The sequence below is a fragment of the Aphidius gifuensis genome, linkage group LG3, assembly GCF_014905175.1.
Source record: "Aphidius gifuensis isolate YNYX2018 linkage group LG3, ASM1490517v1, whole genome shotgun sequence".
In the NCBI taxonomy this organism is placed as follows: Eukaryota; Metazoa; Arthropoda; class Insecta; order Hymenoptera; family Braconidae; genus Aphidius; species Aphidius gifuensis.
The window spans coordinates 7,220,191-7,244,427 of record NC_057790.1 but is presented as its reverse complement, the minus strand read 5'-3'; the positions used below and the strand labels follow the sequence as shown (position 1 = coordinate 7,244,427).

At 25.4% G+C, this 24,237-nt stretch overlaps 1 protein-coding gene across 2 annotated transcripts; it reads left to right on the top strand.

Moving 5' to 3' along the window:
* Positions 1-2,309: 2,309 nt before the first annotated feature.
* On the top strand, positions 2,310-5,218 carry LOC122851805. 2 transcript variants are annotated; one of them, XM_044151270.1, is made up of 8 exons: positions 2,310-2,325; positions 2,432-2,596; positions 2,760-3,041; positions 3,132-3,396; positions 3,565-3,737; positions 4,624-4,756; positions 4,842-4,942; positions 5,024-5,218. In XM_044151270.1, exons 2-8 carry the CDS (start codon positions 2,587-2,589, stop codon positions 5,101-5,103), a joined length of 1,044 nt encoding a protein of 347 aa, XP_044007205.1. In that variant the 5' UTR covers positions 2,310-2,325; positions 2,432-2,586; the 3' UTR covers positions 5,104-5,218. The 2 variants fall into 2 exon arrangements, with proteins under 2 accessions (XP_044007205.1, XP_044007204.1); XM_044151269.1 differs by having other exon boundaries at positions 2,317-2,596.
* The last annotated feature ends 19,019 nt before the right edge of the window (positions 5,219-24,237 follow it).

The following is a 24,237-nucleotide window of genomic DNA, read 5'->3' as shown; positions in this document are numbered from 1 at the left end:
TACCTCTCTCAATCCACAAAAAGCAATTTAATTATCATCATGAAGTACTTGTATAGTTAAACAGTCCTAACGAGTTTTTTTTTTTTGTTAATTTTTTCTTCTAAATTATGCATCAATTGATGCTGATGATAAATACAATAACGTCTATTCTAAAATTAAAATAGAATGTGTTTAATTTCTTTCAATTGAAAATAATAATTATGACTTGAATATTAAAATACCGTTGAAATACGTTGGATTACTTTTTATTTAATTTTAAAAAATAATTTAAAACAGTTTTAACGAATAAAAAAAACAATTTTCTTATGGCATTATGATATTTTTTTTAATATAGTAAATATTGATGAAAATTTAAAGTTTTAATTTTACAGTGAGCTTTTCATCAGGATAAATGCTTCGAGCTAAAAGCTTTCAATTTTAATTATCAATATCTTTTTAATTAGCTAAACATTCGATGATTCTAAAACATATATATAATATTCTCAGAATTTAACTGAATATTTGATATGTTTGATAGGCGATGGAGATGGAGAGATAACCCAATATTTCCAATATTCGAATAATGATAATTACAAGGTTTTTTTTTTTAGTTTTTTTTTTTTTTGTAAACTCCATATTAAAATTATTATTAATTTTGCAGAGTTATTATTTTCATTCAAATGATGGGACATCAATGAAATATGACCCATCACTGGAAATTCCCTTCTGTTTGTACATGGCTCACAAAGAATAAAAGTACGAGTTATTAAAATTCTGGTCATTTATTAAAATGAATATTACACTCACACAGGTTCTCAAAAAAAAATATTTAATTTATTACAGAAAATTTTCAATATAGTAAAAATTAATCAAACTTTCATACAAAACTGCGAAGTGCAAATTTTATTTTATTTTATTTTATTTTATTTTATTTTATTTTATTTTATTTTATTTTATTTTATTTTATTTTATTTTATTTTATTTTATTTGCTGAGGGCAGTATTGCTTTCGAGGTCATCAGCCTAATCCTAATTTTCCTCGAATTTGCAATGTCTGTTCACATAGCCAGCACTGCAAGTCAGAGGATCAGCTGGGAAACGATGAATTTAGTTCCACTAACTAGACGTGACCAGGTACACATTCTAATGTATAAAAACTGTCGGAAAACAATGGCCCAGGGGGTAACCATGGGGTACCACGGAACTGAATTCACCTAGGTCCCAGCACACGGTAGCTCAACACTGTCTCAACTTTTTTTTATTTTTTTTTATTTTTTTTTAAAGAAATTTTTTTTATTTTCTACTGAGCTATCAGAGATCTATGTGCGTAATCAATTTGTACATAATAAAAAAAAATGTATAAATATAAAAATTATATAGTCATCAGTTTATCACTCAATATTATCACAGTGTATGTATTTTTCTGTCATATGTCGACGTGGATTTTTGTTTTTTAGAAATTTTTTTTTAGAAATAATATTTGAAATAAATTTACTTTTTGTATAGATATAGATTACATATGAATTAAATATAAATTACATGTAAATTAAACTTAATTTATATTTTTTAAAACATTAATCAAATTTAATTCACATATATTTTAAATATAAATTAAATTTATTTTATATTTCCAATAAATATATTTTTTTCACTTGGGATATATTTAAATTTATATTTTATATTCTGAAGATAATTTTGATGATATGGAATTTTAATAGCTCTTGATTGATTCTATTAAAATTAATAATTTCATTTTAATTTTGTCACATAATTCTTGGACTTTATTTGCCTTATCAATTATTTCATTCAAAAATAAAAATATTGTCAGTTAAACATTGGTCTTGATGACAAATAAAATGTTCTTTTTATAATGATGTTTTTCTATATTGTTAAATACTGACATACATTATAAACAGACAAAATACAAAGAAATAGAAAACGTAGATAATTTAAAAAAATAAACAACACAAGATGTTTTACTTTTTTACAAGATAATAGATTTTCCAAAAGTTTGAGAAACTAAGATACAAATATTTGCCAAGATCCGAAACTATACAACTGAATGAACTTAAAAAGTATAATGAAATGATATTTGAGCTAGAGATACTTTTCCCAAAATTTTTACTTAATACATAATGATAAAATTTTCATGACTTTCTTGGAGCTAGAAGCGGCAGATTAGATAATTCCTACGATAGATGACCAACGCAAAACCCTTAGAAAATGACTTTTTGGAACCAGCCCTTTTTTCTCCTACTCCGACAAACTATACAAGCAAAGTATATATAAAGACACCCTGAAAAACCAAGGCAAATCAGTTGTCGGTGAGGACCGGGAACTGTAGGAGGTACATATTTTCCGACCTAAAATATTCGCATTCACGCATTGAGAGACGTCTCTTAAAAAATTATTATATTGTTTTTTTTTTGTTTTTTTTATGGTTAAATTTGTAGCTCATGTGATACCTATGAACGCAAGTGAATTTGATAAAAATTTGAGCCATATTTTGTAGAAAAAAAAACACTACTTGGTTGATTACCCACCTATTATTATTTTTTTACTCAAAAACATATAAAGTTGACGCTAAAGACTTTTTAATTAACACAAGATGAGAATACGTAAGTACAACAAATAAAAATCTGATTTATCTATTTATATATTCTAATAATATCAATTGAAAAATATATAATATACATTGTGGATGTATTTTAATGATAATCAATTTTTAAAAGCAGTAAATAAAATATTAATTATATTGTTCATTTAAAATCAATGTTTTAGCAATTGTATCATTTGCCGTTTTTGCGTTATGTTTTGGACTGCCTGGCTTCACCCAGGCAAGAAGCTTGCCATCAAATCAGCCGAAGAATTTTTTATTAGTCTTATCAGAATACGAATTTTTTAATGTACAGTATTCTGCTAAAGATAAGAACATAATACAAATTGGAGAGGAAGATTTTACTAATAGTTCTGGGACTGAGAATTGGTATCACGACATGACTTTTAATTGTGAAAATAATAGTATTTATCTTTTAAAAAGTGTTATGTTTTCCAATTTGCATGGTAAATAGTTTAATTAAAAAATTTATGTGCATTTTCTTTTTTTTTTGTTACAAATGTGCAACAAATTATTTATTGTAAATATTTTTTCAGCTGAGCGTCACACCCTTGATGTAATTAACTTTGATGAAAATAATAAATTAAAAACTGTTACTCATGTCAAGGATATTTTCGATCATGCACGGTCAATTGCTTTCGATTGGACTACAGAAAAAATATACTGGACTGTGTTTAGTAATAGACAATTTTCAATGAAAGTTATAGATAAATCATTCAAAAAATCAGAATACATTATTCAACCCTTTACTCCTAAATCTAGTCAGTCAAATTATAAACTTCTTGTTTATCCAAAGCGAGAGTGAGTAAAAAATCAAATTTATAAACAAAATAATTGTTGATAGATGAAAAATTTTATAAAGAATTTATTAATTATTGTTTACTCATTAAAAAAAAAAAAAAAAAAAAAAAAAACAAAAAATAAATAAATCATTTACATTATTTTTGAATTATTTAATTGTTTTTTCAGCGAATTATTTTTTTCAATTGAAACGGATCTGTGGTACACTTCTAACTCACCGAATAGTAGTGCAAGTTTACTATTTAAGGAAAAAGAATATCTACACGTATTTGACTTTGCTATTGATTATGCAACTGATAAATTGTACATTATTGAAAGTTTTGGAGGCAATTATATTTTGAGTAAGTATCTGATATTAAGGTTGTTTTTAAATGAAATTCCCGTAATTTAATTTTCGATTTTTTTTTTTTAATGTTTAAATGAAATAATTATCTATTTGGTGGAATTTTTTTGTAATTTTTCTCTGCGTCAAAATCCAGATAATTAGTGTCAAAGTTGACAACTTTAACACGCAAGCATAGGAAGTATAGGTACGTTTGCGGTTGTGCATTAGTTGTCTAGTTTAGTGTCTGTAAATATAAGTCAGCAACACTCACACTACTTATGACGCATCCCCAAGTGGAAAAAATATATATTTAATTTATATTTAATAGAAATATAAATTAAATTCAATGGATATACAGTTTTGGACATACTAAAAGTAAATTTAGAAAAAATTTAGAAAAGATTTAGAACAAATATAAATTAAATTTAGAATATGTTCAAGTTTGGACATACTAAAATTAAACTTTTTCTAAATTTTATCTTAATTTTTTTTTTATTTTTTGTAAATTTTTTTTAAATTTAATTTTCGTATGTTCAAAACTGTATATATATTTTAAATTTAGTTTATATTTTTTCTAAATCTTTTCTAAATTTTTTCTAAATTTAATTTTAGTATGTCCAAAACTGTATATATTTTAAATTTAATTTATATTTTTTCTAAATTTTTTCTAAATATAAAATAAATTTATTTCATATTTCCAATAAATATATTTTTTCCACTTGGGTCAGTAAAGTGAAAAGATTTTAGGCATGAGAGGGCGCTATAATTTTTTTATTTAATATGCGTTTGTAAGTACTCTCGTGAACCCAAAACGTCGCCTGGTCATGCGATTTAAAAACAACCTTAAGCCATAACATTAAGAAAAAAAACAAATTCTAATTTTTTAATTTTTATTTATTTAGAATGGATTGATATTGGAACTTCTGCTCGACCATTACATGCAAATGATCTTAATGAGATTGAAATAATACCTTATTCCACTTTCAATTTAGAAGCGTTTAATAATGAAATTTATTGGACTTCAATTAAACATGGGTAAGTTATTATTCATTTTTTATGTAAAAATATGAAAATGTACTCATTGTTTAGTTTTAAATAACATTATATATTTTTTTTTCAGAGATGTGAAATTGTATTTCAAAAATAACAATGAGACAGCTGTTGAAGTAACCGATGTATCAGTAAATAGCGAATCGTCTTTTGTCTCTTCAATTTGTCCATGTGTGTATAAATAATTCATTTTTATTTTCGTATCTTTATTTCGTCTATCAAATTATTATAACACATATTATTTTAATTTAGCTTCAACAGCTGAAAAGAAGGACGGAAAAAATTATGAATTTAAAGAAGATCATGAAAATGAAATAGAATTATTCAGATAAAAAACAAATAAATTGTACTTTTTTCAACCACCAATTAATTTGTTCTAATCGATGATTCTTCTTAATTGGAAAAAAATATTTCTGATCTGCTGTTGAAAGAGAATAAAATTTTCCAGAAAACTTATGCGTATATTCAAAAAAAAAAAAAAAAATACATTACCAATATTCATGAAAAAAATCAATTCAAAAAATAAATTACCAATAATTATAAACTTGTTCATTTTTAAATTGAAAATAAAATTACTTGTCAAATTTATCAATAATAAAGCAATAAAATATATTAAAAAATTATTGAACACCACAATAAAATTTGTCGCAGCACAACATATTTTGTTGTTGGCCTTAAAAAAAAAAAAAAAAAAATCTAATATTTATTTACTTTTATTTTAATGCTGTTAATATAATTATTTTTGTTATGCGGCACAACAATATCTATATGTATTATAATTTTTATTGGAATGTGTAATAATAGTAATAATATTAAAATAATAAAACCAATTGGTTTTTTAAGTATAGCAGGTTGGCCAAGTTTTGGAATTATTTAAAAAGTCGAACAAATTTTTTCGAGTATTTTATAACGATTGATGTAAAAATAAAATAAATAAATAAATAATAAAAAAAGTGGCAGGGTGTAAAAGAAAAAAAAAAGAGGCAAAAAGAGAGAGTTTGAAAAAGTGTAAGCAAAGAGGCGTTATTTTATTAAAAACGTTACAAAAAAAAGTAGGATCGCTTGTTGGAATGCAATATTTCGACGTATTCATTTGGTGGAAACATTTTTTCCTCCAGGAAAAATTCAATCAAACCATAGTCCTCTTTAAAAAAGAAAGAGAAAGCAAAAGAAAAAAAATCATTGTGCAGTCCAAAAGAAAGATGAATTATATTATTACAAACACGCAAGAAAAAAAAAAAAAACACGATAATCATATATATAAATGAAATTAAATTTTATCTTTCTTTAAATCATCAAAATAATTTATAAAAATTTATTCAACCAGTTGTAATATTTTTTAGTATATATTTCAAACATTCTTAACATAAAAAAATTATAAACAAATAAATAAAATTTTATTAAATTTCATTTTTATTTGACAGAATAATTATATGTCAAGCTTTCGTGACCATCTTGATTGAATTCAATTTCACAGATAAATTAAAAATACTATATGTACAACCATCCTCTTTCTTCAGACAATACATATAGGTATATAAAATAAAATAAATAAAAAAGTTAAATTGATGAAAAAAAAAAACTAATTAATCAATAAGAACTCAATAAAAAAAAAAAATATACCTATACAAATAAATATTAGATAATGATAAAAAAATAATAAATTTTTTTTCAAATTAATTAAAGAAGGTTAGTAATTTTTTTTATCTAAACAACATAGTTATATATGTGGGGTCATTGGGGGAAAGAGGACATGGACCACCGGAGAGTGTCTTAGAGAGGGTTGTACAACATTGCCACTAAAATATAAAGTGGTTTTCACGGTGTTATATAACATGGATAGAAAAGGTATGCTATATATATTTATACATATCTATATATAGATATCGCATAAACTCATGCTGTAAAGTGAAAATGTTGGGGGTGCTATTGATCGAATGGAGTGTGCCCGGTCAACCCTCTAGGCCCTATGTGCACCCCTTTTCAACCTTTCCACTAAACGAGGCTTGCATATATATTTATACAATAAATTTATATACGTATCACTAATACAAATATGTATCTTATATTTTTATATACAACCCACAAGAATTTTGCAAGTTGGAAAAAAAAAAAAAAAACTTATCAAGCAATTTTAAAAACAAGAATAATCTTGTTCATTGTATTTTATATTACAAAATATTATTTAAAAAAAAAAAAAGGATCTAATAAATAATCAAGATAAAATTAATGAGTCATAGTAAAAATAAATTTTGATCTTAAGGTCATGATGTTTTAAAATTAAAGTGTATACATTTTGTGTATACATATATTGAGTTGGAATTGTAATTTTTCAACGAAAAAGCAATTTATTATTATAAGAATCCACGTGCTGGTAAAACGTCTACGTAATGTAAAGTGTGTGCTTCATTTTTGTGTATAGATATATCTACCAAAAAAAAAAACCAAGATGAGAAAGGTAGAGAAGAAATGTTGGTAATGAAATTGCACTCATCGTGTGAAATTTAATATTAATCTTGGATGTAACCAGGGGCATCCAACCGACTCGTCTGCTGCCACACATATAATCCCCCAAACTAATAATTTTTTTTTTTTTTAATACTGAAAATCAATTTTGAATTATTAATTTTCTATTTATTTTTTGTATACATGTATTTTTCAATAAATTTAATTTATACTTGTAATTAAAAATCACCACACACAATATTGAATTTGATTTTAATTTAAAAAAATGGTTTTTTGTTTGAAAAAAAAAGTTATGAAAATTTTAGAGATCTAATTATTAATTTTGAATTATAAAAAATTTATAGTCAATAAAGAATTTATCAAGTATAAATAAAAATAAAAACTCAATATGATTTGAAGTTAGCATTTTTTGAAATGAAAAAAAAAAAAAAAAAAATATTACTAAGTTGAAAAACAATTTTCTTAATTGAATTCATTTTTGTTTCTCATTGGAGAATATCACGAAAAAAAAAAAAAATAAAAATGTATAAAAAAATAAAGAATTTGCGAAATAAATGCTTTCTCAAATTGCTTGCTATATGTATATTCACATGAATGTGTGGTTTGATATTAGTATTGGTATTGGCCGAGGTGAGTGTCCTTGAGTTTATCTAAAAATCTTGAATTATTATATTATATATAACTGTCCTTGTTCAACGCTTAGTAACAACACAAACAAATATTAATGTATAAAGTTAATATCAGTGTTTCGACCTCTTCTCCTATACTATAACAGAGTTTCGTCCTGTGCCACCTCTTGAGGCTTACTACTTGCCTAATCATGCCAGGATGCTTTTCGCGCCTCGCGAATTTGCCTAAAGTGTCTTACACTATATTTACTATTATTTTATACTTACTTTTTTACATTATTATGACTCAAATTTTTAATTAATTTAACTTCTCGTTTTAATATAATTTTTACTGAATTTAATTTACCAACAAATGTAATGATTTTTAATTATTTTTTAAATTAAGTTTATCAATTTTTATATACACATGAATTTAATGTTTTTTAATTAAAAAAATATAATTGATTTATTAATTATAAATATTTGTACAAAATTAAGAAAATTTTAATTAAATAGTCGTTATTTTATTTCGAGAAAATTTCATAAAGTTTGTCCTGATTTTTCTTATTTCTGAAATCCTTGTATATTGGATACACGCAACCACATAAAAGCGTACAGTGGTTTTTTTTCATATTTTTTTTATATTTGCAAATATAAAAAAAATATAAAATAAAATGCCTGTAAAAGATGTAGATATATAGAATGAGCAAAAACAAATTTAAAAAATAAAATGTGTAAAGTTTTAAGTGACCTTGAGCCAAAAAAAAAAATATATATTGAAATGGGTAAGAGAAACAGAAAAAGAGAAAGTTTTGAAATAAAAAAAAAAGTAACTTTGTAAAATAAAAAATATAAAAAAGCATCTGATATTAACCACACAAATATTAAAATTATATTATTAATTATATTGAAAATTTAATTTTATATTTCATTTTTTAAATAATAAATTGATTAATCTCAATAAGATTAATAACAGGATATTCCAAAATCAATAATGGTATTGAATTACCAATTATATTTTGTAACATAAATAATATCACCTATAAAAACTTACGTTGATATTATTTTTTGAAAGTTTAATGAAGATTAAATATTTTTTCAATTTGATTGTAGTTTAACTTTATGGATTTAATTATTTATGTAAATTAAAAATACTTAATCATAATCTGAATGTTTTCCTGAACTTTATTTCTGTTTTTTTTTTTTTTCAATTATCTATTGTCTTGATTATAAGTAACTTTAGATTGAGGTTTGAAACATCATAATTTATTATTTTATTGTATTATTAAAAGCGATAATTTTTCAATTAAAATCTTCAGTACATTAATTTGAAAAAATTATTACCAAAGACACATTCATGAATCCAGTATTCGTGACAAAGTGAGATTGCACTTACAAATGTTGCACATGTTTCACTTGTCAAAATGGATCCATATAGAATTAATTTTTTAACCCAAATTAAATTATTTTTTTCATTTTTTTTAATGGTAATCTGTATAAAAAATTAAAAATATAATAAAAAAAATAATTCAAAATATAAAATAAACATGCAATTTTTTCGTGAAACGAATTCATTTGAAAAAAATATATTTGACTTTTAATATAGGATAACTGTAAATTGGGAATTTCAATAATATAAATTTTAAATAATTTTTCAACAAAATAATTTGTTTTTTTTTTTTTTTTTTTTTGAAATATGTAATAACATACACATGTGCTTGGAATATTTATTTATTTTTCATTGAGGAGTTTTTAAATAGAGAGTAAATTAATATATATTCAAATTTTAAATAAAAAAAAAAAAAACTATTTTATTTAAAATCAATGGAATAGTCCAATATACGGTATTGATTTATATGGAAAAAAAAGAATGATGAGAACAATTGTAATTTTAATGAAAAAATAAAATATTATATTTTCTAAAACAACAAAGAAATTCACTTAATTAAAAAAAAGCTCTTTGAAAAATAAGCTAACATTCTTTCGGACAAAATAAACTTTAAAAAATCCACAATTATTATAATAAATTTATATTCATGAAATATTAATTTGAAAAAAAAAAAACATTGTATAATAGATTTTTTTTTAGATATATTATTTAAACAACAAAATAATTCAGCGGGAAAATTCCAGCTGATAGAAGGCGTTTCACAATGACGCCGGCGCAGAATTAAGTCACGCCTTTGCAAGCTCACAAGAGGCGGAGCGATAAAAATACTTGAGTTGCAATGTGCAAACTCATTTACGATTGGACTTAAAAATTTACCTGTATTAAGCTGATGCATCCCACAAAAATATGCAATGTATATATACAAATTCAAAAAACACTATCATCAATGACTCAAGTTAATCTTCAGAATGAATTCAAAATGAAAAAAAAAATATTCAAGTTATACATGGTCAATTAATTGAAAGTATCATTTATTTCTTTATACATTTATCTCACAGATAAAATAAAAAAGTTTTTAAAAATAAAAAAGACAAACAAAAAAACTAAAATCTGTAAGGACTTAACTCAATCAGATGAGTGAGTATAATCTTAAGGGTTTTTTTGACATTTCAACACAATTTATTTCTAAAAAAACGGAAATTTCTCATCTTGAACGCTAAACATAAAATTAAGCACCAAGTAGGCAAGCCATATAACCCAGAATGAACATCTATAGGAGTATAAATTGTCATAAGAAGCCTCTGGAATAATGCTTTGATCTACAAAGGGCTTCTGACTGGCCATAAATGCATTGAAGTCAATATTAGTAGATTATATGCATTGAAAAGATTTTTGTCCGCATTTACTCCAATTTTCTCCGAATTTTTTTCAAATTACTCCGACTTTTCAAAATCGAAGATAATCGGAGAAGTCATTTTCACCAAAGATCATCATGCTTGACATGTATGTATATATAAACAGAAAAAAAAAACATAAAAAATTATTAATAAGTTCATGAAAAAAAGCAATAGCTTTACCAGTTGCAAAAATAGCTCACCCACTTGATGAATCGAATTTTCGTGGTATTGTGCTATTACCAATTCTATCAAAATTAATAGAAAGAGTGGTGCATGATCAAGTCTCAATTTATCTTCATGATGCTGACTTACTTGATAAGTATCAAACTGGTTTTAAAAAAAATTCTAACACAATATCTGCAATTACATATTTGTTGGATGACATCAGATATAACATGAATTCAAATGAGGTAACAATTGCTGTATTTTTTGACTTCAGTAAGGCCTTTGACATGGTGGATCATGGCCTTTTGATTGATGGACTAGATCATTATGGTATAAGTGGAGATGCACTTGATTGGTTCAGTTCATATTTAACTGGTAGAACACAAGTTACAGTTATTAATGGTTTGGAATCATCAGCACTTCCAGTAAAGTCTGGTGTGCCTCAAGGTTCAGTATTAGGTCCACTGCTTTACTCAATCTACATAAATGATATCTCTTCAGTCTTAAAATATTCAAAGCATTTGCTTTTTGCTGATGACTTGGTTATTTTTCTTAATTCATCTTTGAGAAACTTGTCTGACTCTATTAATAATTTGAATAAAGATATTCATTCTATTCTGGCTTGGGCAAGTGGTAAAAAACTAAAATTAAATCCAGACAAAAGCCAGGCAATAATATTTGGAAAAAGAAGTCAACTAGTTAAGTTAAAACAAATGCCAGTACCTATTGTTACTGTTAATAACAAAGCCTTGGAATTTAAAAGTGTGGTAAAATATCTAGGAGTTTATTTAGATGAAAAATTAATATGGGATAAACAAGTATCACATGTATGTTCACAAGTCTATGCTGCTTTGCATAGACTACATATGAATACAGATTTACTCACTTCGAAGTGTATCAGAAGAAAAATGGTGTCATCTTTGATCACGCCTATTTTTGATTATTCACTTTTGGCTTTGACTGACATCTCAAATAAGCAGCTTTTAAGACTACAAGTTGCTTTTAATTCGTGTGTAAGATTTGTTTGTAAAATAAAAAAAAGAGAACATGTGTCTGCAGATAGGGTTAAGTTAGGTTGGTTAACAATTAAAAATAGAACTAATTATTTTTTAGCATCATTATTTTTCAGAGCCATTAAATCAGGTGATAATGTATTGTTAAATGAAAAAATCAAGTTTAGGCAAAATACTGTTAATACATTGAGACCAAGAGCTTGTTCAAATATACTAGATTACCCAGTATTATGTGCTCATAATCTAGACAATAGTTTGTACATAGCTGGTGCTAGACTCTGGAATCATCTTCCAGCTCATTTAACATCACTGGATTCTCTTAATGGATTTAAAAGTAGTTATTTGGACTTTTTGCTCAATCAAGAAAAGAATTTAACTAATTAAAAAATTAAATATTGTATGGTAATTCTTTTCAATATATATAAAAAAATTTTGTAATGATTATTATTTTACATGGATTAATTAGTATAATATCAACTTATTGTACACTTATTTCATGTAGCCCAAAAAATGTTATGTTAGGGGCGACTTTAAATAAATAAATAAATAAATAAATAAATAAATAAATAAATAAAATAATAAATATTTTACATTCATCATTTTCAAACAAAATTAAATATATAATATCAATTGATTATTTTGTAAATTATGAATTATAAGAATTTGTATGCACCCTGGTGAAAAAAATCTCACCGGATTTTTCCGAAATTGCTCCGGATTTCTCTGAAGTTCTACGTAATTGAGACTTCCGGAGATATTCAAGGAATAATCTCTGGGTTATTTTCATTATAATATCTCCAGATTTTTTTCGGAATTTCCGCTTAAAAAAACCATTTGAAAAAAATGGAAAAACCAATTAAAAAAACCAGAAACAAGAGTTTAAATAATTTTCTTCCCAAAAATCCGGAGAAAAACCGAAAGAACTCCGGAAGTCTCAATTGCGTAGAAATCTGGAAAAAATCCGGAGAGATTTTTTTTACCAGGGCATGTTTTACATAGAAGAAAAAAAATTCAGAATTCTTCCTTCAACTCAAAAAATCACCTATTTCAAAATTAAAAAACTGAAAATATATATGACATAGTAAAATGAGATACTCTATAAAGTCAATGTGTATATAACAACAAACCATTATGCTTACATAAGAAAAAGATCATAACGATAATAGTACAACTAATGTAAATGATAATTGAGCACAGGGTATTAGAGATTAGAACTTGATAAGATCGTGAGAAGGGTTAAAATAAATTCAGATGAGATAACAATGGTCATCGAACTCAATACATAAATAAACAACAGAGTTTTAACAGATTTTAGATAAGACCAAAGTATACAAAAGGACAAAATATTTATTGTATCATCATAAAACTACATTAAAACAGTTATCAGGATATCTTATAATGTAACAAAACTCTTCATGTCTAAATAACAATGTTAAACACCTTTCAAAATCAATAAAATAAATAGAGCAAATGTAAATTATTTACATACATATATGTATCTGAAACAATGTATTTAAAAATATATATGTTTATATACAAACACGTAAAATGTCGACATAATAATCAAACTGGAGAAAAAAACGAATGAGTCGAGGCACGCGACGTGTATTTGCTTCAAGAGTAAAATCGTTTTAGCTGGTTTTTTTTTTTTTACAACACAAAAGCAAAGTCATTTGTTTCTCTGTGACACACGCTCTCAGGTAAGTGACCTCAAGTCAACTATATATAAATTCACAATTATAATACATCCCCAAAACGTCAAAATATACCCTCTCACTTATTATCCTCCCAACAAACCGATAAATCACTATTTTTTCCTTCTTTTTTTGCATTATTTATTAACAATGATTTCGCACTTTATTTTTTTTTTATTATACCCTACTATTATTATTTCTTTTATTTTCTATTGTTTAAAAATATACCAGTTATTACAGAATATAGTAGATTTAAATCTTTTTTTTTTTGCCGGTAATTGCGGGTGTGAGCTAATATTTCCAGGTGAATTTAATGGGCATAGAGACCTCGGTCAAGATTTACATAAGAATTGAAACAAAACAATTCACCGGACAATTACATCCGTTTTTTTTTTTTATATACTTTTCGTCCATTTACAAACAGAATAAATTATTATACTTTTTTATTATCTATGTTCATGGCTTTTGAATTCGAACCGTGCTTCAAGCCTTCATTTATCATTTGTATAAATTTTTTTTTATATAAAAATTATTCTATTCTTTGTCCGACTAATATTTATATTCACAATTGAATAAAAATTACATTGGTTTTTTTTTTTTTTGCTTAAAGAATAATAACAGCAGTAATGTAATATTATTTTTTTAAAAATATTTGTATATTTTTATTTGGAATTATTTTTTTTGACGAACATACAATTTAAAAAAAAAAATTCGAGTGTTTTTAACAGTGAGGCGCCGGGTGTACAAGAACTATCATTAAATCTCGGGGTCAGACTCATCATTTCTCCCTCGGGCAGTTTATATATCCCTCCCTAGTAAAGCCCAATGTTTCGTAAAATATAAATTGTAGCTTTACATTCCTCAAGTACATATAAAAAATAAAATAAAAATCAAAACAAAGCCATGAGCAAAAAAATAATTTTTTTTTCCTTTTATTCAACTTATTTTTGAGAGAAAAAATATGTTATATTGTAATAATTAATATTATTTTTTGTTTATTTTATTGGAATATTTTCAAATTATTGAATAATATTTCATAATAATAATATTTTAATATTTATAAATCAAACTTTCGTTAAACAGGCGACTGTTTTTTTTTTTGCTATCATATATATAGATATGTATATAGATATGAAAAAATATCTCATATTTGCATTTCAACAATAACATGACATTGTCTTTTTGACTTATTGTTATTATTTTTCTCTTAACCCCAACTTAACTTTTGCGAAAAAAAATAATACTCAGATTAATCCCTCACTCGTTTTGTTTCGATATATAAAGCTCAACAACCATTGTAGATATTTCCACATCGAAAAAGAAATATATGTATACAGATATATAAAAAAAAAAAAAAAACAAATACACACTTTGTTTGGCATTTAAAAAAATCCACGAGATACAAAATAACCAACGTCATTTTTTAAACATCGTGCTTTCGTGCAAAACAAGAAATATACAAAAAAATAAAAAATAAGTATAACGTCCTATAATAGAACTTTGTTGTGTATCAACTTGGCAAAAGAAATTGAAATATATATACTGACAATTGTATGAAATACCAAAAAAAAAAATATTTTACAAACTATAAATATAAAAATAAAATAAAAAAGTTAAATGTATATATATAAAATAATAATTAATAAATAAATAAAATATATAAAAAAATAAAAATTTAGGGTTGAGAGATGTTATTAAAAGAAATATAAAAAACAATAATTATAATAATAATAAAAATAATAATAATAATAAATAACATAAAAAAACTTGTACTCTCGAAAAGAACGAATTGGGAATTTGTAAAATAATACCCAACCAAGTGCAGCGAAATAATTTTTTTTTTTTATTTTTTCATTTGAATAACTGGCAACTGTATGTATATAGACAATTCGAGAGAGGAGAGAAAGAGAGAGGGTGAGAGAGAAAGTGGGGTTTATACTGGATTAACTCGGTTGAGTATCTAGAATGTATGAAAAAATGATGATAAGTGGTGAGATATTATGTATGTTTAAAATACAAGAGAGCCATTGAAATATTAACTGATTGATCAAAAAAAAATTTTTTTTTTGAGTGCTATATGCACTTGTAAAATATATATATTTTTATATAAAATATAGATATAATATTTATTAAAAACACCGAGGCTTATCTATCGAAAAATGTCGAAATAAAAATGAAAAGGGTTGTATCATCTACTGTACACAATTTTTACTGTTTAAAAGATTAAAAAAGTCGTTAAAAAAAAAATACCTAATTGCTAAAAAATTAATGTAAGCTAATGGAAGCTTTTTCTATTTCAAAAATTGTTCATCTTTCAATTAAAGAAAGGTCCAGCTCTCAGCTTGAAGATTTTCTCAATTTTATTTTCATTTTTATATGATGAAATTACTTTTAAAAAATTGAATTTGAACACTGCTATTGAATATAAAATCAATAACTGTATATATTAATAAAAAAAAATTAAATTTCGTCATGAACATTTGATAATAATAATAACTGATAAAAAATTAAAAATATAAATTATTCAAAAATTAAATAATTCAATTGACCAAAATTTTCAACATATGATTTTTTTTTTTTTTCGTATTATCATCATGACAATGAACGTAAATGGAGAAAAAAAATTATACAAAAAAGACAAAGAAATTGAGCTCATTTTGAAAAGCAGGGTATTATCATTACTAAGAGAAAAGTGAAAATAAGGGTGATAATGAAAGAATAGCCATAATATGTGTAGTAGTTGGCATTGGTATATATTTAGGAAAATGGTCGTACTTGTGTTTTACCCTACAATTTTTTTTTTTTTTTCTCTTTAATTCGCTACTAAAATCTCGCGAGGTAAAATATCCTATTGTTCATCTTTTCGTAGAAAGAAAAGCAAAAATGAAAATATGTGTGTATACATGTATATAACGAATACTGGCTTAGTTTACACGGGATAAACTGAGAAAAGAGAGACTTTTGCGTTGAGCGCTTAATACCTTATACACTTTTCCTCAACAAAACCTTTTTCCCTCCGAATGGATCTAGAATTTTGTAATGTATAAAAGTCGAATAGACACTCGTACCATTTCAAGTGGAATTTTAACATTTTAATGTATGAAAATATGTGCTGAGATTCTCAAATGTTTTATCACAAATTATATATAGAAATTTTAGGTTTATCACGATAGTGTATTATATAAATTTTATTTGATATAAAAAAAATAAAATTATAATAATAATAATAATCTTGCAAGTATATACCAGGAATTATAAATATTTTATCAAAAATAATTTCAATAACTTTTTTATTTTTTTAATTGTATTTGAGATTTTATGTTTAAACTTTGTGAAATACTATACGAGAGGTATAATAATAAAAAAATTTTATATAGTAAATTCAACGATAGATACGATGTAGCTAAGGATATCGTAAAAGACACGTATCGGTACTTAAACAACCCCACACAAAGTACATTTGATGTTACTAATGTCCCGCAAATATCGTTGAGATCAAAATCCATATGCTTATGTATAAAAGAGCCTTTGGCAATTTTCACAGAAAAGAAAATTACAATAACAAGCTATTATATATTGTTACAATCGTGTTAAAACTCACATCATAGAACTATTGATTATTCATATATATTCAACAATTATATATTTAAATGTAATTAAAAAAAAATAGAGTCAAGAGAATTTTGAAGATATACTATATACAAAACGTAACTGCAGTCTTTAAAATTAAAAAAATATAATTAAATTATTTTCACAATAAACCTTTACATATATATTTTTTTAAGGATCTTTAGATGGCATTAAAATTTAAAATGAGACACCGTTTTAAGAAATTTTACACGAATGTGATCATCAAACCATTTAACTCGAAATCATTGATAAAATTAAGATAAAAAAAAGTCATTGAAATTACAAACGGAACTGCTTGAAGTCTTGAAGACATAAAATCTCATCTTGAATCTTTAATGGAGAAAAAATTTGAATTTTTGTGATTGATTAGTTGTGAGCATCAACATCTTGCATATTCTTGTAAGATTATGCACATGCAATTTGTGGTAGATGCTCCACTTTTTATACTTACATGACTCTTTCGAAATTTTATCGATAAAATTATGTTACTCAATCGGAAAACTTTTAAACTATGTGGGTAAACTATGTCGGCTATCATTTGCTTCACATTAACGTGTTAAAAATAACTTCACTATTTGAAAAAAATTTGATTCCATCAGCTACTATTACAGAATGAATTTTGAAAAAATTCTAGATTATTTATTCAAACTTGGGGGGCCACATTCACAGACCTTCGTTGTCCGAAAGATGAATTTTCACGTATTGAACAATGTATGGAGTTTGTTATGACCGAAGAAGAGCATAAACCGAGACAATAGCTGCCTGAAGGCGATTCTGTGGAAGCCATTAGAGATGAGGGAGGCAAAAAGTACTTTTAACATTCTCTATCTATATACTCATCGTTTCCGAGAAACCCTCTAGGCCGAAAATCTGCCAACTGGAATTTACTATACAATTTCAAAATTTAAACAAACAATAATATTCGTTTGTGATCTTTATATTTAAAGAAAAATATAAAATGGATTATTTAAACTTATATTCAATAATATATTTAAAGTTTGATAACCAAAAAAAAATAAAATTATAATTATTTATATTTTTTATGAAAAATTATAAAAATTATGAATCATAGCTCATTTAATTTTTTCAATGTCAATAAGACAATCGTTTTATATGTTTTAAAGAATTATATAGTAATATAAAATGAAAAAAAAAAACAGAAGAATTCAAGAGACCCTGAGGGCAAGGGAGGTTTCCAACCAGATATAGGATATATATGATAGGGCGGGTGAGATATTGCAGTGAGAGAATATATTCATGAGGATAAGAGGAAGAGAAGGGAAACCGAGTTATCAAGTAAGTAATAAGCACCTGCCTGACTCTAGATGCCCAGGCACTTGATTCATTTCGAGCTAAGTACAGACCGCGTGATACAAACAAACGCCTTGGGGCTAAATTTTTGGTGGCCGCATAACACATACCGGCATGCCATACAAGATATGCAACTTGGCCTTTCAATCCTGGTATACTATAAAATTTACCAGCAATTTGCATGACATAAGCAGGCAACATTTGATCATCAGCTTTTACAAGACCTGATGCTCTTGGATCACATTTTGGTGATGACCACCATGCTAATACAACATGTCAATGATATAAAAAATATAACTCCACTTGTAAATATTGTAAGTGCTATTTTTGAATCTTTAGCTCTGGGTAATGAACTGTACCTCTGTACAACTGTTTGATTGACACCAATATATGTTGTACTATACATACATGAACCAAATGATACTGACCGAACTTTGTCTTGTATATGATGATAAATCAAAGTAAAAAATTCGACCAACAGAATTGAATAATATAACAAATTAATAATGGATAATTACAACAAAAAAATATCTAAATCATCATAACAACGTCATTATCATTATTACTATCAGTTTATTTTTCGCACAATTGGTAAGTTTGGTTTTTTCGTTGTTTTGTTTTTTCTTTTTATGACAAGTTGATTTTTCTTTGAATATTTCATGCTGTAGATGTATTGATACATCTATAGCGTTTGTCATAATTGGATAATTTGATTTTTTTTTTTGTTTTTTTTTTATTTAAAAATATTTTCGCACATATCTTTTGATGTGCTTATTTGTTTTTCATTTTTTTCACCCATACACTATTACAATAATCACTAAATAATTTTCTAGCGATTTGCCGAAGGCATTGTGTCTCAATTTGAGAGAAATCTGGAAAGGTCCGGAGAAATCCAGAGAAAATTTGGAGAGATTTTTTCCACTAGGAAACGTTTCATAATATATTAAAAAACCCCAAAAATATAAGTACCTTTTTTTTAATGTCTATGAAATTTAAATCATCTGAACCATGAAATATAATAATTATGATAATATAATGAGAACTATGATAACGGTGTTACAGATATGGTGGTTTTGACTTTTGATCCAAGTAAAAGTTGGTGGTGTAGTGTTAAATCAATTAATGGTATAGGCGATAAAACTAAAAAACAACATCAGCAATTAAGAAGTAAAACGTCATTATCAAAATGCCGAAATGCGTTCACTATATTAGACAAAGAGTCATGCAAAAAATGACTCTAAAAGTTAAAAAGCATAAAAAAATTATTTGGAGTCAATATTCAGCTATTGAGGAAAAAGAATCCCTGGTGGAAATAATTTCTCCGTAAAATTCTGGAAAAACTCCGTAAAATTCCGGAAATACTCCGTAAAATTCCGTAAAGCTCCGTATCGCTCCGGAATTGGCCCATTAAAATCTTTTGGTCGTTTATGCTCCTTCATTTTACACAGTAATTCGAGTATTTTGTAATTGCTACGGATTTCTCGTATTTTTCCGAATTTTTTCGAAGTGAGCCAATTCCGGAATAATCCGAAGCGATTCCGGAGAAATATTTCCACCAGGGAATAAAATGAATTTATGTCAAATAAATAATTGAAATACAAGAGTTTATTGAGATAAAAAAAAACGTACTGCATAAGCGGCTCATCGACAAAATGGCATACATCTGCTTTTTAACATGTCAAAAAGAAATTAACAAAATTAAAATCCAAATATCAGAATACCAAAATTAATGATGATGTTACATACATTGAATCTGATGCAGGTGCAAGGTGCCAATGTCTGGTATTAGCAAAATCAATTGATGATATTATTGATCATAAAAATCAAGAACGTTTTTATGAAAAACATTTAACTTATACACTGATTTATTTTTATTTTAGTTTTAATGGATTCCTCGTCAAAAAATCTACAACCAGAGCCATAATCAAACTTTTTTCAACAATTAGTTTTTTTATAATTAGCGATTATAATATATGATATTTATTTTATAAAAAATATCAGAGTGAGTAGTTTATAAAATAAAAAGAACCACAAAGAAATCATTCAATGAGCTAATTTGGCTTGACAGCTTGTAGAAAATTTTCTGACAAATTTTTTGACTATAATATGAGATTTTTTTAGTTCATTATTTAAACAATTAATGAAGATTTAAACAATCATTATTTTTTTTTTTCATCATTTTTTTTTGCCGTACGCATGCGCACTTGTGACTAGAGCATAATACCCACTCATTTTTACCATCAGATTTTTATTTTTAAGATAGCAGATGGTAGCACTCAACACTTCTAGGAATTAATTTGGTTTATTTATTATTTTGTATTTATCCTGTTTTTTAAAAGTTTAAGGTTAAAGTTTTATAAATAAATTTAATATAACGAATAATTGTAATATAATAAATTATTATATTACAATTCATTATTAAATAATAAATAAAAATTTATAATTTCGGAGTTAACGCGTCCTCCCACCAGAGTTTTGAAAATTTTCAATTTTCAAAGAGAATGCAGTCGTTAGTAAATTTTTTTTTTTTTTTTTTATTATCATTATTATTATTAAATAAATTCGTTTTTTTTCCTTCTTCCATTTAATATAAACTTATCAAGTTATTTTTTTTTGTTATATAAATAATACGTTTTTAATCAAAAATTGATTGTGGTTCAAATCAGATTTTATTTGTATCGTATTTAATATTATATTACAAAATTTTTCTAATTATTTTTCCGCTAGCGTGATCAAGTGCGACACGTTATTAATTTTTTTTGTACTGAATTAAGCCGCCATACTATGGCCGTATGTATGCTGTACATACGCCAGACGTACAAAAAAAAAAAAATTCATAAAACTGTAGAATTTGTAGGCTATCTCTGGAAACTTAAATAATTATTCTTGGTACGTTGAATTTCATTTAGAATTATCATCATCAACAACAAAAACAAAATTATAATTTAATTTTTTGTAACGCTATCGGCACCGAATACGGAGGAATTTACGGGGACATTTATACAGGTCACGAGAAAACTTACGGTAAACATAGCCACCATTGTGTGTGAAACCCGTAAATATCCCCGTATTTCCCGTAAATTTCTCCGTATCGGTGCCAATAACGATTTCGTCCAATTTTTATAATATAGTTTAATGTAAATCTAACAAGTAATATATACACTAGGGTGTTTTTTTTTCGATATTTTTTTTTCTCTTCACTCATCTTCATACAAGTTTATACAGCTCTAAATCATGCCCAGAAAAAATTTGAACTCAATTGAAAAATATTTAGAGGTGGTTCAGGGGTCATTTGTTTTTTCCATTTGATTAACATGGGTTTAATACACTTCACTCACCATTTTGATCATGGAGGCTTTAATTTTCGGCCGTTCAAGTTTGCCTTGGTCTCATTTTATAGAGTATTGAATTTTATAGCATATAATATTCATAGTTTTGATCATTCACAATTTTGTTTTTCAGAAAAATTGTAAATACTACCTTTTTGAAGCATTATTTCACTATTTTTTTTAATTGTAAATGATCAAAACTATGAATATTATATGCTATAGAATTTAATACTGTATAAATAAGACCAACATAAACGACGGTCGCAAAGCACTCCATGATCAAAATGTGAATGAAGTGTATTAGCAATGGAAAAACAAATGACTGAACTCAAATATTTTCAGTGAGTTCTTTCTGAGCATATTAGAGACATAACTTGTATAAAATGGTGAAAAAATCAAAACCAATATATACACTCATCCTAGGATTAGGGATGGATGATATTTTCCGATTGAATCGGAACATGGATTTTAGTTCGATTTTTTCGCCCGATTATTTTGATTCCCGATTAATACGGTATCGATTTTTTTTTCGCATAATCGGATTTAAAAAATCGAGTAATGATTTTGCTGTATTTATACAAATATGATTAAAAAAATAATATCATAAATGTAATGCAATATAATTTTAGAATATATATAATGCATGTAACCACAGCCAATCAAAATTTATGTTCTTGAGGAAATTCTATTTTTGATTGGCTCTGATAAGTAACTCTGGCTAATTCTAAATCAGCCTTAATAATATCTGCTAAATTGATTCTTCATAAATTAACATGTAAATTGTAAGCAACATCCTTTTCTTAGCTACCATTTTTTCTATAGCTTTTCATTTATTTAAATTAATAAAAAGCCTACATGTTAATTTATAAAGAATTGATTTAGCCAAAGAAATTAACATGTGGCAACATCCTTTCCTTAGCTAATATTTTTTCTATAGCTTTTTATTTAATCAAAAAAATAAAAAGCTATGGGAAAAATGGTAAATAAATGAAAAGCTATGGGAAAAATATAAGCTAAGGAAAGGATGTTGCCTACATGTTAATTTATAAAGAATTTATTTAACCAAAGAAATTAACAGGTAAACACTTTTTTTTCCATAGACATTTTTATATGTTTACTGTGTTTATACTAAAGATTGGATGAAAAAATCAATTTTTTACCCTTTAATAAAAAATTTATGAAAAAAATGGTATTTATTTATTTAATGTTGTAAAATATATATATATAAATTCGATAAATCGATATGCCGATTTTTTTGACGATTATTTATTATTTAATCGATTTTCAGTAATCGATTAAAAAGTAATAATCGCCCATTCCTACCTAGGATATCAATTTATGGTCAAAAAGTACGATATTATATAGGGATAAGTGTAATCAATATATTACTTGTGTATTATTTTTTAAACTGAAGCGTCATCAGCGTGCAGCTGAGTTTTTTCCTTCTCCTGAGTTAGAGAATTCGAAAATGCTACATGTCTAATGACGTTAGCCCGTTGGGCACAGTGTAAAAAACTGATATCCTGTCAACTTCTTAATCATAGTATATATTTAGAAGTAAAAAAAAATAAAAGCTCAAAATTATTACTATTGTTTTAAATATTATTTTATTTTTAGTAAAATATTTGTTGATACATTTTGATATTTTAGTGAAAAGAAATTTCTATATAGAAATATTGAAAAAAAAAAATATATGGTCAGACAGTTGGAAAAGTTGACGGGACGTTTGACAGACGAATATTTCGAATTTTTGACGTTAAGGGGTACGTCAGTCATGAATTACGAATGAAGTTATCGTTCACTTTGAAAACCATTTCTATAGACTTATAATGTGTATGTGTCTGTGTAGGTTAATATTAGAGAAATATTTTTACTGGGTTTTCTCGGCTTGAAACGACGTTACCGAGACGTGGGTATGTTTAGTTAATAGACAGCTCGCGAAACTAAAAGAATTTTATATTTTTTTACTTCTGTCTGTTGGCTAGCTGTTTTTTTTTTTTTTTCTTTTTATCAAGTCCATCTCACGAGTAATACAACGAAAATTTGAAAAAAAAAAAAAAAGAACAATTCAATTCAAACCCTGTTTAGAAAAAATATTTCGAAAAAATGAATTAAATTGTTTTTTTTTCTTTTTCTTTTTAATACTTTAATTTGAGTCTGAAAATTTTCTTTGATAATTATATTAATTTTTTTCCGTTCAAGAAAAAGTATAAACTTTATTCGAAAAAAAAAAACCGAAAACTGAATTTTGTTATTGGCAATTTCTTATTATTTTTTTTTTTATATAAATATTTAATTTTTGACTTTTATGTAACTGATGGTATTTTTTTTTAATATTTAGAAAAAAATTTGTATTATAATTTTGGCAAAATAAAAAAGCCAGCTGGTGATACAAGCTCCATCAACAATATTAAATTTTCTTAATTTTCCTATATACATGTTATAATTTTTTATTTCCAATTT